General features: G+C 40.7%; 1 protein-coding gene across 27 annotated transcripts in view; it reads right to left on the bottom strand.

The window, feature by feature from the left end:
• Positions 1 to 15,040, bottom strand: part of CASK (calcium/calmodulin dependent serine protein kinase) — a 402,451-nt gene that overhangs the window by 67,932 nt on the left and 319,479 nt on the right. For 14 of the 27 annotated variants that reach the window (XM_053305465.1, XM_053305457.1, XM_053305462.1 and 11 more), the window contains 2 exons: positions 14,475 to 14,560; positions 12,817 to 12,882 (listed from right to left, as the gene is read on the bottom strand). In XM_053305465.1, coding sequence (XP_053161440.1) covers positions 12,817 to 12,882; positions 14,475 to 14,560 — 152 coding nt within the window. Of the gene's footprint in view, positions 1 to 9,893; positions 9,918 to 12,816; positions 12,883 to 14,474; positions 14,561 to 15,040 lie in introns of all 27 variants that reach the window. The other 13 variants (XM_053305461.1, XM_053305452.1, XM_053305453.1 and 10 more) reach the window with 1 other exon arrangement.

Here is a 15,040-nt window from a genome sequence, read left to right as displayed (position 1 = left end):
CGTGGAGCGGATGCCAGCCCAAAGGGGAGGGCACGGAACTCGTAAGTGGTGTCCGCTATCTAAAAGCGAAGAAAATGGTGGTGCTGAGGTCTGATGGTGATATGATAGTAGGCATCCCTGAGGTCTATTGAGACGAACCATTGGTTCCTGTTCAGGAGGGAGATGATGGTGGGAATGGTGACCATACGAAACCTCCGGTATGTGACATAGTTGTTCAGCTCCCGGAGATCCAGGATGGGACGGAGGGAGTTGTTCAGCTTGGGTACCGTGAATTATTGGGAATGGAAACCCGGGGATTGTGGGTTGTGAACCAGTTCTATTGCAGATTTTGCGAGTAGGGAGTTGACTTCCGAGAGGAGAGCCGGGGTGGCTGGTGTGGGGAGTGGAGGACTGTATGGTGGGGTGGATGCAAACTCTATAGCATAGCCAACTCTCATGATGGTAAGAACCCAGGAGTAGGTGGTGATATTTTTCCAGGTGGAGATGAAGGGGGAGAGCCTGGTGCCCCATCTGGGAGGGGTTTTCAAGTCACTGTATCTTAGTATGGGGCTGGAACCCCTTAGAGCACTGCTGCTGCTTGGAGCTGGTGAAGTTGGAACACTTTCTGTAAGGTTGATATCTGGTAGAACGAAAGGACCTGTCTTGTGGTTGGTAGTACTGGTGTTTAGAGGAGTATGGCTGTTGCTGCCATTTCTGGGGCCTATAAGGCCGGGATGAGGACTGTTGGAGCCCCATAGAGCAGGCTGTGTTACGAAGTTTCTGCACTTTCTGAAGGGTATCATCCGTCTTTTCTCCAAATAGGGATGAACCATCAAAGGGAAGATCTTCCACTCTGGATCTAGCATCGGGTGTCAGTCCGGAAGATCTGAGCCAGGCGTGGCGGCGAAGAGCAACTGAGGATGCCATCACCTTAGAGGCGAGTTCTGTTAAGTGACGAATTGCGTGAAGTTCCTGTTTTGAGACCTGCGTGGCTTCACGCAGGAAAACTTTAGCTGGACCTTGTTGTTCCTCAGGCAAAATGGTCCAGGAAGGGGGCAACATGGTCCCACAGCAAGGACTGGTATCTGGCATAGTAAGCCTGATAGTTTGCAATTCTGGTCAATAAAGATAAAATTGAATACAAACGCCTCCCAAATGTGTCCAGTTTCTTCCCCTCTTTGTCGGGTGGGGTGGAAGAGGTATATCCACGGAACTTAGAGAGTGAGCACTCTACTACAATGGAGTCAGTAGAAGGGTGCTGTTTTAGAAAGGAGTCATCCTGGTCAGGGGAAGCGTGCACCCTATAGAAGGAATCAAGTTTCTTTGATGTTTGGGGAAGGGAGGAGGGTTTTGGCCAAGAGGCCTTGGTGACCTTGAGGATGGAGGGATTCAAAGGAAGCGAGACCGAAGGATGGGCGTCTTCAATCAATTGGAAGAGAGGATCTGGCTCTGACTTATCACCTTGGGAAAGCTGAACTCCCAGGGAGGTAGCCATATGGGAGACAAAGTCAGTGTATATTCGGAAATCCTCCGAAGGAGAGCTAGGCCTTGCTTCCATCATGAGTGTAGGGGGTGAAGAGTCCAACGACATCTTGTCTGAAATCGAGGACTCTGGTCCCTCTTCATCCGAAGATGAATCTGAGGAGTCGCTCAAGATTGGAAGAGGGAGGGGTCGGAATTGAAGCCGAGTAGGAGGTGGTCTAGAATCCAGTGGGGTCGTAGCCATGGCTGCCTGCACGGGAGAACTCCTCGGTGGAACCCGCGGCGGTAGCAGAGATGTGGTTCGGGATGGAGGCGAAGGGAGAAGAGGTGTAGCTTCCGAATGAGGGTTTGGCACTGATGCCAGTACCGAAGGAGAAGGCCGGGATGAGGTAGAACGCCGAAGGGGCGGTTCAGTAGCTGCCTGGGTTCGGCGGTGTTGGCAAAGCTCCTGGTGGGCATAAAAATAGTCTGCCTTGTCCTCAACCTGATGGGTGTAGCGCTCATCGAGGGCTGCCTCAAGTTCTTGATTAGATCATTGATAGGGCTGTTCCGATGGAAGAGCCTCGGGTTCAGAATCCCGCTCGGATTGGTAAACAGGATCATGGGGACTAGATGCATAAGCCACCTCAGCATCTAGAATAGTCTCCGTCTGGAGTGTATGGGATCGGTATCGTACGTCGATCTATGCTTTTTCTTAGGGGGCTCTGCCAGAGCATGATGGGCCTTCTTTCTCTTTTTCTTCTTGGCTGGTTGGACAGAGCATGGTTCAATGAGTGCCACTGTCGAGATCGACACTGCTACAGAATTCTTCGGTACTGAGGTCGAAGCCCGAGCCACGGGATCGACCGGTACATTGGCCTCTGGTGTGTTCATCAAGATCCCCGGAGGGGAGGAAACGGGCTGTAAGCCCCGGGCCAAAGAAGAAGCGCTCAAAGAGGCCTGCATATTAGGTGGTTTGTCCAAGCCCAAACACTTGAAGGCTTGTTCCCAAAGCCAAGAACAAAGACGCGATGCTTGATTCTTGCGTGCCTGTTATGCAAAGGCCACACAGTGCGGGCAAGAACCAACCTTATGGGCCTTGCCCAAACAAAAAAGGCAAAATTTGTGGCCATCAGTCGAGGGGATCTTAGATCTGCAGCTACCACACTGCTTAAATTTTGTAGTTTTGGCCACAGGCTGGTGAAGGACCAAGGAAACCGTAGCACGCCGGGCCCAAGGGCCATGACGGAATGGCAAAAATCCAAGGAAACTTTGAAGGTAGTGGGGGGGGGGGTATCGGGGACGAAATAAAAACACTAATGAAGGGGAATTCTAAACAAAATATAGGGTAAAAACCAGCAAGGGTAGATACTTAGCGCGATCTAGCAAGGAGTGTTCAACGATGTGTCTTCTATCGCAGACGAAGAAAGACTGAAGAGGGAAGCCCGCACAGCCGCCTATATACCATGGGGGCGGGGTTACCACCAAAAAATTAGAACTCTAGCTTGGAAGCTCTGATGTGGTCTCTGCGCAGGCGCAAAGCCCATTCGTGTAAAGCACAGAGACCACGTCGAAGAACATAGGATCTTGCCACCACAAGACACACACTTTTTGAAAGTAACTCTTGCTGCCCTGAAACAGACACAGCAGAAACAGATGGTGGGAGTGGGGAGATTCAAATAGGGGAAGGGAAAAGAAAAAGCCTCAAGTACAGTAAGAGCTGAACAAGATAATAGAAAGAGAAATATAAGCAAACTAAACAAAGGGACAAAGATTCCTTTAAAAATTATTCTGAGACAAAGCAAGGGAATGAGCGACAAAAACATGGTGAGAAGGCTCCTCTGAAGCACATGTGGAGGTGGTCAAAGAGAAACTGTGGTAATTGGGCGAGAGGCATAGTGGGGATGGAGCTTGTGCCAAAATTTATAAGCTCTAGAAGGTACAGATTCATGGCTCTGCACAAGTTAAGTGCACAGAGACCAGGAAGAACACAGTGAGGCCATTCACACAATCAAAAACTGTGTTCTATTCATGTTACCCACAGCTACCTACAGAGTTGTGTGTGTTCTCAATTTTCGGTTGTGTGGAAGCATGGTAAGAGGAAAACTTGGGTAGAAGTGATTGTGTGGGAGCAAGGTAGGAGGAAAACCTGGATAGAGGTAAGGAAAACTGGGAGCACACTCAGCTCCCAAACCCGAGTAGAACAAAGTTTTTGACTGTGTGAATGACCTCAGTTAATAAGAAAGATAAAGGCTTCCTCCATAAACTCTTGTGGGCCATATAATCCATGAGATGTTATGGAGCTTATACAAATGCTGGAATTCCTCTGGATTTGGGGTCACATTTCTCACACACAACTCTTTTGCTAAGTTAGAAATAACCATTTGGAAGAGGCTCCCACTAGTGGAAGGCCACCTCTGGATCCAAGCCAGAGTTTTCTTAACATATAAGCCTCTAGCTGCAATCTTGAACATCTGAAATTGGGAAAAAGAAAATCTGAAGAACCCAACAGAAGATGCATGCATTTGGCTTGTATACAATTTAAAAGGTACTGTCATAAATAATAAAATCAATTTCCCAATTATTAATGGCATTTCCATTTCATTCATTTATTTATTCATTCATTCATTCAATTTCTACACCGCCCTTCCAAAATATTCACGTTTTCACAAAGATGAGATGCACTTGTAGCAATCTGGCTAAAGTATGGTACGGGCCAGTTCAAATGATATTTTTCTGACCCATGAGATTAAAAAGGGGGATGCATTGAGAGCATAAGTCATGACATCTTTTGTGAACATCCCAATGACATCCTGGTGCATTTGTTTATTGCATAGGGAGGGTAGATTGTTCAAACTGCTGCTCTCCATGTGCTCCAAATACTAGGAATATTTGGATTGTACCTGGAATGGCAGTTTGAACAATTCACCCTCCCCCCAAGTAACAACAGAATGAACCAGAGGGATGTTCGGTCATCTGGAAAGGATGTCATGATGAGCATGCTCCTGGTGACCCCCCTCTTAATTACGTTGGTCAGAAAAGGATCATCCAAACCGGCTCCATAATCTCCACCTAAGTATGATGATGTTTCTGGTTTAAAACAAACCAAGGTTTGCTGTTGAATATGAATCCAGCAAATGCTAGCATGTTCTAACCACAGCAGCTGAGTTTGGATATTATGCAAAATCATGGTCTAACATGTTGATTGCAAGCTAGAAATTTTACATTCTCTCAAAGAAAAAGAGTAAATCCTAATGTAATCCAGATTAGTTTGCATGCATGCACGCACACATATGCCTTAACACTTGGAGAATGGAGAGTTGCTTTGGTATTATACATTATTATAGAACTCTGGTTACAATAAGCCAGGACTGCTCGGTTTGGATATAACAAGCAATCTTGACTTGTTCTTAACCAGGATAGGATGTAAAATTCTTCTGATGCTTGCACGAGCAGAAGAAATAGCAGCACAGCTATTGAGACTTGTGGACCCAAGTTCAGGATGACGAAAGCATGGCTAAGAAGTAGAGCCAGGGAAGCTATAAAAGGGAAGACTTCCTTCAGAAAACAGAAAGGAACATAAACTCTGGCAAAAGAATTGCAAGGAGACAATCAGGGATGCAAAAAAGAGTTTGAGGAGCATATAGCTAGAAGTGTTAAGAGGAATAACAAAACTTCTTTAAATATATCAGAAGCAGAAAACCCACCAGGGAGGTAGTTGCACTCTTAGGTGATGAAGGAGTGAAAGGAATTATTAAGGAGAATAAGGAGAATGCAAAGAAGCTGAATGAGTTCTTTGCATCTGTCTTCACAGCGTAGGATACTGACCAAATACCCACTCTAGAACAGAGCTTCTCAGGCTTGGATGAGAGAAGATGTTTCTAAACTGTCTTGAAAAACTAAAACTCAACAAATCACTTAAGAACAAAATTGCTAAAAAATAAATAAATAAATAAATAAATAAATAGCAATGAGGTGGCCAAATTTGCAGACGACACTAAACTATTTAGGGTCGTGAAACCCACAACAGATTGTGAGGAGAGGAGAGCTGGTCTTGTGGTAGCAAGGATGACTTGTCCTCTTAGCTAAGCAGGGTCTGCCCTGGTTGTATATGAATGGGAGACGATGTGTGAGCACTGTAAGATATTCCTCTTAGGGGATGGAGCTGCTCTGGGAAGAGCAGAAGGTTCCAAGTCCTGCCCCCCACGCTGGCATCTCCAAGATAGGGCTGAGAGAGATTCCTGCCTTCAACCTTGGAGAAGCCGCTGCCAATCTGTGTAGACAATACTGAGCTAGATGGACCTATGGTCTGACTCAGTATATGGCAGCTTCCTATGTTCCTATGTGAGGAGTTCCAAAATAATCTCTCCAAATTGGATGAGTGGGCAACAAAATGGCAAAAGTGGTTCAGTCTAATTAAGTGTAAATTGATACATGAGGGGGCAAAAAACCCCAATTTCACATATACACTGGTGGGGTTTGGGCTGTCAGCGACTGACCAGGAGAGAGATCTTGGGGTCATGGTGGACAACTCCGTGTGTGGCAGCTGTGAAAAAGGCCATGATAGGGATCATTAGGAGGGGGAGTGAAAATAAAAATATTCTTTTTATATTAAATGAAGTAATATTAATATATTAAAATTAAAATGCAACATTAAAACACAAATATATTAAAATGCTTGTACAAATGTATGGTGTTGTCACATTTTGAGTACTGCATACAGTTCTGGTCACTGTATCTTAAGGAGGCCATTGTAGAACCGGAAAAGGGACAGAAGAAAGCAACCAAGATGATCAAGGGCCTGAAGCACCTTCCTTATGAAGCAAGGATACAGCATCTGGGCCTTTTTAGTTTGGAAAAGAGACAACTATGGGGAGACATGACAGAGGTGTATAAAATTCTGCATGGACTGTGGACAGAGAGAAAATTTTCTCTCCCTCTCACAGCACTAGAACCAGGGGTCATCCCATGAAACTGAAGGCCAGGAAATTTAGGGCCAACAAAAGGAAGTACTTTTTCAAACAGTGCATAATTAATCTATGGCATTCTCTGCAATGGAAACTGGTGGTGGCCACTAGCTTGGATGGCTTTAAAAGAGGCTTAGACAAATTCACGGAGGACAGGTCTATCAGTGACTACTAGTCTGGTGGGTATAGGCCACCTCCAGCCTCAGAAGCAAGATGCTTCTGAATACCAGTTGCAAGGGAGCAACGGTAACAGAGAGGGCATGCCCTCAGCTCTTGCCTGTGGGCCTCTCAAGAGACACCTGGTGGGCTAATGTGAGAAATATGATGCTGGACTAAATAGGCCTTGGGCCTGATCCAGCAGAACTGTTCTTATGACTGTAAAAAGCCAGATCTTCACTCCGATTATTTTCAAACTAACACATAGTTTGTTTGGGAGATCAATCACACATGTGTGAGATAAAATGTCTGCACTGCAATCACATTCCAGTTATTGGTATAAAGTTAGAATAATCAAAAAGTGGGTGATCCAGACCACATTTTACAATACGAAGGACTGTGGAATGCACCATAAGTAAAATGCATAACCTCATTACACTGGAAATGGCTTCTGAAGGTAGTTGTAGATAATGGTAGTTGTACATACTGCAAATGCATGAAAAAGTAATATGCAAACTTCTTGGAATCTGGCCTAATATATGGCTGTCTTTTACCATAATACAACCTCTTAAGTGGGTCAAGACGGGAATATCTAGCAGTCTTTGAGGGTGTTCAAGGAATACAAGCCCACTGCCCTCAATCCCTGCCAGGTCCCCTCAACCTGTCCCTCCACCTCCTGCTCCTGTGCAGGGCCTCATTTTGCCCTCACTGCAGCCATCTCCTTCTCCTCCTATAGCTCTTGACTGCCCCTGCCATGAAAGAAACAGACTTCCAGTGTGCCCAGCCTGCAATGCAAAAGCCATTAGACGGTTTTTGCACTGCAGGCTGGGTGCACTGGAGGGCTGTTTCTTTCCTCTCTGCCTGTGCCACAAGAGTTGGTGGCAGGGGCAGGGACAGGGACAGTCAGGAGCTGAAGGAGGTGGCGGCAATGGAGGCGGTGAGGGAAGAATGAGGGCTGGTGGGAGGAGGAGGCAGTAATGGAGGTAAAGACAAAGGCTTTTTATTTTTACCCAAAAATAAAATGTAAGCTTTTCCACAGTGCCTAATGGTGCCACAGTTTGTTTTTTTTAGAGGGGCTGTGTTCCTTTACTGAGCTTGATAATCAAGTCATTTCCTCGCTGTGCCATTAGGCGGCAGCTGTCTTATATTTAGCAGGGGGAGAACAACTCCCCCTATTTAACGCAGAACAGCATCCCTCTCAGTGGCTGTTACTGGTGTCTTCCTTGTGCTCCTTTTTAGATTGTCAGTCCTTTTGGGACAGGGAGCCATCTTCTCTTTTCTTTTGCTATGTAAATCACTTTGAGAACTTTTGTTGAAAAGCAGAATATAAATAATATGAATACTACTACTACTACGGATATATATATTTGAATATTTCTTATTTGTCTAGATTATTCTCTTCATTCATGAGTTAGTTTAACTGCATGGTGGGCCTATTTTACATATCAGTTGAGTGAACAGACAAAAATTTGCACACTACCTCCAATGGACAGCTGTTTTTGAAATTGAGAGGGCTTTCAAAAGTAGTTTGCAATATGGCATAGTGGACTTAATCTAAATGGGGGAAAAACCATCTTAGGCATACCTAAAGTAGAACTTTGTAACCCAGTCTTAGTGTTGATAATTTGCTAAATAATGCATATATTATTTAGCCATTCCGAGTAGTAGTGTACTGGAGGGGCAGGGTATAAACATTTTAAATAAATAAATTTAATAAATATATTCTAGGTGTTCTCAAACTTTCTGGAATTGTCTTTTTAAAAATCAAACCTCAAATTTTGATTCAAAAATTTCCAGAAATAGTAGAAATATGGAAAAAACAAAACCTTCACAATTATATTACACCATTTGTATCCCCTTTTAAAGAAAATAAATAAATAAAAGTAACTAGCAGCTGATCTTCCAGTTTCTAATGTGGAGGTACACAGCATGAGGTGATTTTTTTTTTAAAAAACAAGATTTTCATACATATTAGAAATTTAGACTTTTATAGAAATCAAAGGGAATACAAAAAGAGCAAGAAAGCAATCAAAAGAGAATAAATGCATTTCATTCCCTGTGCTTGAATCAAAAAGCTCTAATTACACTGTTTCATTTGAAGGAATGTATAGTTTCATTCTTGTTCTCATTTGTTGCAGATACAAGTGAGCTTCTAGCAAAATGACACCAAAAATCTGAGTATCCAAATCTAAAGCCTGTCCTGAGAATTCTAGAAACAGGATAGCTTTTGCAATGTCTGACTAGTCAAAGTATTCAATCATTTGCACAATACATTCAGATACATGGCTCTATGGTGCATCTATGCGATGATTATGAATTTTTTATTCCAGTAAAGAATATTGAACAGTTTCACCTTATACCTATCTCTGCTTAATAATGAATTACAACGGACATTTTAAAAAAGTTCTCTGCATAGAAATGCTTTAAGATGGATTTTACATTTTATCCTACAGCCCTTCTGGACATTCAGGGTTTGCTCCCACCCTCCACAGAAAAATGTGCATTTGTTTCCCATCTGCTTAACTATACAATATGAATAGTTTCATTTGAATGAAACTATACATATTTGCCCCCCCCCTTTGCATGTTGGGGTGGGTCAGTGGGAGTGAATGGTACATTTACCAAGTACACAAAGAGCTGAATTTTGTGCCTGGGGAAAAGGGGTATTTCATAGTAGCAGTGAACTTGCCATAGGAAACTGTTATGAACATGCCAAGGGTACCTATTGAGTGTAGTGTGTAATGTGATATGATAACTTCCTTATCCTCATGTCATTCTGTGAGTATTTTTATTTTGTTTCTTTAAAAGTCTCTGGAAACTGCACTACTGCACAGGAGTGTACACCATTTTTGTTTTAAAGAGGGTGAGGGAGGGAAGATAGGGGAAGTGATTGCAGCTGGGCTCTTGTTGAGGGAGCATTCTGCTTACCTTTCATACAAGTTCAAAAGTCTGGAACCTACCAAGGGCTCTGTGATGGGGGGAAAGTGACTGTAGCTGGGCTGTCACTGAGAGAGCATTCTGCTAACCCTCTACACAGGTTTTAAAGGGACAAACAGCAAGAAATTCCAAAGCAGGCTGGCCTCTCTCTACCTATTTCTTGTATGCTGTACATTGTGTTGACAAAGAGAAATCGTTTGCAGAAGTACTGAGAATTGGCTTAAATGGATTGCTGCAAATATTACATTTCTGTTCCAAAATGAGGAAATTGCCCTTTAAAATGGAATTTGATCTTTTTGTTTATCTGAACACTAGCAATCGATCATGCTACCAAATCCACATATAGGAACATACATTTGAGCATGCAGTATTTTGAAGTATGACATCACTTACATAGTATTTGTCCCAGTTTGTTTGCTAAGTAGGAAAAACATCCTTCCTTAAAATGAATTTAATCACAACAAATCTGACAAAGCATGTTTTACACAGATATATCATCTTCTTTTAATTGTCAACAAACCCAAACAAGCAACTGAAAACATTTTACATGGGAGACAAAGAGAAAACAAGCCGCTTGAGTTTAAGAAGTGACATTGTCCTTTTGGAAAAGTTATTTAAATAGTTTCATACTGAGGAACCACAAAATTATAGATTAGAACTAGAAATACTTTTTAGAGGCAACTGAACTATGCTCAAAACAGAGTTATATCTAAATAATCTCTTGAAGATATTTAGCACACTTATAGATTTCCATCCCCTTCCTAATAATGTGTCTGGTTGGTTGATCTGTATTTAGAATATTCATAATATTCAACCCATTTTTCCTTCCATTTAAAATCCATTACCTGTTTCCCATCTTTTGCAGTTAAGGACAGCAATTAGATTACACTCCTATTTGCAGTATTCTTTTATTCCTTTGCACATATTGCATTTTCTTTTAATTGTCATATTTTAATTGTCATTGCTTTAATTTTATGACTTGTTATTTTTTCCTCACATTATTTATTTATTTTATTTTATTTTATTTATTTATATACTGCCCTTCCAAAATGGCTCAGGGCGGATAATTATCTTCTGTGTTTTTCTAGATGAACATTTTCTCCTGGTATATTTGTACCCCAAATATACTTTACTCTATCCAAGCCTTATTAAAAGTATGAATACCACAAAATCCAAGGTAAGTCCCTGTGAATTCCCACTTATTACATAATCAACAAAATAAACAACAGTTGCACAGAACCACATATACACTATGGAATGTTGTTAAATATCTCAGTGACTCAATATTTATTAAGATTTCTTATTGCTGCCGAAAATTACACTACAGCCCAGTTCTTACACATTAAGAAAATAGATTGAAGTAAACATTTACAGTTTTGGAATTGCAAATGCCAAAGAGCAGTCACTGATCTGTCAGACAACAACTTCCAGTACATTCAATAACCTAACAACTTCCAGCACATTCTCCTCACTTTTCCTTCTCCTTTGGCAAGTTTCTATTCTACTTATATGATTTATGCTGTGCCAGGCTCCTACCAGGTAGAATCTAACCAAAGAAGCTAAATTTTCCACCAAGAAGAAATCTACTTAATATAGATTAGAACACACAGTCTTTGATATATTATATTTTCTATTAGGACTGTGTGAAGCTTCTGTGGCCAATTCAATTTGGCCACCAATGCCTTGATTCCAGACTAAACCAGCACACTGCTAGTTTGGTCCTAACAGAAGCAATCACAGCTAAACTGGGTTGATTCACTTCCAAAGCAATTTGCCATTTCAGCCCCTTACCCTGCCTTTTAACCCTCCCCTGACCCCTGTGGGTATTTATTGGACACTTATTTTAATTTTTATCTGAATATGACAAGATATCAGCATATTCTATGTCCTCATTTTAAGATTATTCTGGGAAGCAGTTTTTCTTTCTGCAGTCCTGGGAAAAGCACAAGGTTTCCTTTTGACTTCAGTCTTCTCTGGGGTTGTAGCAATCACTGCAGTCCCAGAAAAGACTACAATTCCCAAGAATTGTAATTGCCATGGATTGTGGGTGGGGAAGTAAAATGTTAAGTTATTTTAAAATTATTTTGTGGAAGACAGCACCTTGCTTCACTTAGATAAAAACAAAAATAACATCAGTCTGTCTACTGCCTGTGCTCAGTAAGTAGCTACAGGAGTTGGGGGCAGGGTAGTGAGACAGAGGGGAGGGGCTGAAATTTTGGCTCTGAATTTAGCCAAAGTGAAGCAGCATTTCCTCCAAAGCACTGAGGTGACCCCTGAATCAGAGAAGGGTTCTTTCACACAACCCCACTGTACATCCTCCATCAATCCCCATCCCTCAACCTAGTTACCTTGTTTAAAAAGAATTCAATGGTATGGCCTTGTTTACTCTGGACAAATCCATATTGGTTATTTTACTTGGATAAATATAAAATAGATATTATTACACCATTTTATTCCAATATCAGTACCATGCACATGTAGGTTTTTCTAGTATCTGGTACTTTTGCTGTCCTCTAGCTAGATTAAAGAATATCATAACCGGACATATCATTTCCAGAGACTAAGCTCTATATTCCTTTCCTATTTAGTTGTCTAATTACACCTCTTTATGAGAATATCTGGTCCTTAGATCAAAATGTATTGTTTTCCCAATAATTGGTTATCATCTTGCTTTCAAGTAAACTGTAGGATCCTTTCTCCTAATTTATTTGTATAACCTCTGAATGCTTAACTTTCTTAATGGATGCAATCCATACTGGGTCCATAACTTGATTATTTTGTTCCACAAGCCAGAATTGTTCTCTCTTATCTATATATGTTTTCCTTTACTTTTTAAGTTTTTAAGCATTCATGCTTTGTATTTTTAACCATCAGTCTTTTTGTAATATCTTGTTGTATCCCTCATGTATCTGCTATTTCACTTGCAGGATTTTAACTCTTGGAGAAATTGTCAGACCCCGAGTTCTGTTTTCCCCATTAAATGCTCTTGTCCCCGAAGTAGTCATTAACACTTGAAAACCACTCAATGTCCTAATTATGTTCTTATCTGATTTAGTTTAGACACACTGTAAGGTCTTTTCACATTATAGGCTGCTTGGGGGTATTTAATGAGCTGATGTAATGAATATGAAAGGAGGAAGACACAGTAGGTGGGTAGAGCTTACTCCTCTGTTCCGTTATCTTTGTTTTAAAATTGGTGTGCGTGATCTAACAGCACAGGCAGAAACAATTTTCCAGGAAGCAATAACATTCAGCCATCAGCAGGCAGTTAGTTATAGTACTGACAGGAAAGAGAATAATCCATTAAAGGCATTACCTCACATGAAGACTGGGTGCGATAACTTGGCACAATCTTGAAGGTGATACTACCTCGCATTTCCCTCTGGAGAAAATAAAGTATTTGTTTTTATAAAACAGAGTACACAAAGTCATGTAACATTTCAAGGAATCCAGACAACCCCAGTAGTTTTTGCAAAAATTCACCTTCAGAAACAAATTAGAATGTCTAAGATAGACACGTGGTTGCACTTAGAAACAAAAAAGTTTGTGCTACAAGGTTAATAATCATGAAAGGTTTTCAGAAATCTGTATTAGACATATTTTGGATAAACAACCACTTTCTGTCTTCATGATTTCAACTTTATTCATGTTATTTACATGTTAGTTACCGTAGCAAAAGAAACATTTGCCCCTTTTAAATTTACATATTAACTGCAGAAGGAATAATTTAAATATAGTAAAGAAGCCATTTATGGGGGGCGGGCACTAAGCTAAATTAGTCCTGTAACAATTATTAGGTGAAAACCAAGGTTGACTTATTTACACAGCACCTAAAACTCTGTCATAATCAAGGAATCTGTTACTCCTTAAAAAAACCCCCCAAAGAAATTGGTTTCAAAGAATGCGATCATTTTATGAACAACAAATGTGGGCATATAGGCCAGAGATGGATAATCAAATCTTTCAAATGAAAGCTGCTTAACAGAAAGCTTTGAAAAACAACTTCCTTCTGTGCTTAGTATTACTACTAAGATTATGTTGTTGAGTGTTTTACGTGAAGACATGCCTCCTGTCCTGAATAAAATATATAAATTACTATCTAAACCTATATAACAACAGACTATGAATATGTGTCTGGCTAATCTCTGCAACAGATGATCCTAGGACATGTAATTTTTCCCCATTATTATTTAATTTAATGAAAAATAGAGGATTGTCATTTAAATACCTATTAAACTCTGCTCCTTACCAGCGTGGCGTAGTGGTTAGAGTGCTGGACTAGGACTGGGGAGACCTGAGTTCAAATCCCCATTCAGCCATGATGCTAGCTGGGTGACTCTGGGCCAGTCACTTCTCTCTCTCTCTCAGCCTAACCTACTTCATAGGGTTGTTGTGAGGAGAAACTCAAGTATGTAGTACACTGCTCTGGGCTCCTTGGAGGAAGAGCAGGATATAAATGTAAAAATAAATAAATAAAATAAATAACCAACATTGATTATTATTTGTGCAAACATCAAATGAATGGATCTGAATGACCAGCCATGCTGTTAAGCTGGGACTCTTCTTTTGAGGAGCAGAGAAAAAGGAGATCTTCGTAGAATGCTATAGTACAGGAAGTCTCAAAACATGTCATTATGAGTATCCCTAAATCAAGGGGAGGGGGGGCGTAATCCAAACAATCCTAAGGAAAAAATGTACAGTTTTAGTGAGAATAGTCCATCACATACCACTTTTGTGAGGCAAGCAAGTCAGAAAAAGAACAAGAACAGCAAATATCCAAACATCCTTGAGGCTGGATAGAGGGATCCCAGAGAAGCAAAAATCCTCTAAAAAAACAGGACCTTGAGCATGGTCAGTTAATGCTGGAGGTGACACACAGTTCACCCGGTTTGGGATTCCAGTATTTTTATTGAGCAGAAAAAAGTGGAATACATTTTTATTTCTACAAATTGAAATAATCTTTTGAATGCTTACAAGCATTTTTTGCAGCTGTTCCACTGTTTGATTTGCTACACTGATTCCATTTATTTCCCGAATTTCATCCCCCACATGAAGTGTACCTATGAAAGTAGCAAAACAAGATGACATGGTATAAGGGACCCATGAATAAGGATTGAAAATACAAATATACATATATTAAATTATATTTAAGTAATATTTCATTTACATTAAAAATAAAAAGGCCAAGAAAGAATTTACTTTCAACGCACTACATTATTACATATCTACTACATTATTATTTTAATGAGCACAGCCAGATCTTGCCAATAATGACAATTTAGTAGCTCTTTAGCTAAGAGATGCAAATGTTTTCAAGCCTGAGAAAAATATTACAAATCTTAGATGTAGTCATTCCAGTTCACATTAAATCAAATAATTATTTATTTTTCATACAATAGGTTGAAGCAGACCTAAAATGTTGGCAAAAAGCAGACATCCCCTGGCTTAGGCACACAGCATCAATAAAGATTATGTATTTTCAAAGATTTTGTTTCTACTTGGTACTCTACCTAGAATGATGAACTATGCAATGTCATGTA

Source organism: Hemicordylus capensis, chromosome 3 (genome assembly GCF_027244095.1).
Source record: "Hemicordylus capensis ecotype Gifberg chromosome 3, rHemCap1.1.pri, whole genome shotgun sequence".
Lineage (NCBI taxonomy): Eukaryota > Metazoa > Chordata > Lepidosauria > Squamata > Cordylidae > Hemicordylus > Hemicordylus capensis.
The sequence above is the reverse complement of the archived record's forward strand: the minus strand, read 5'-3'. Positions and strand labels throughout refer to the sequence as shown.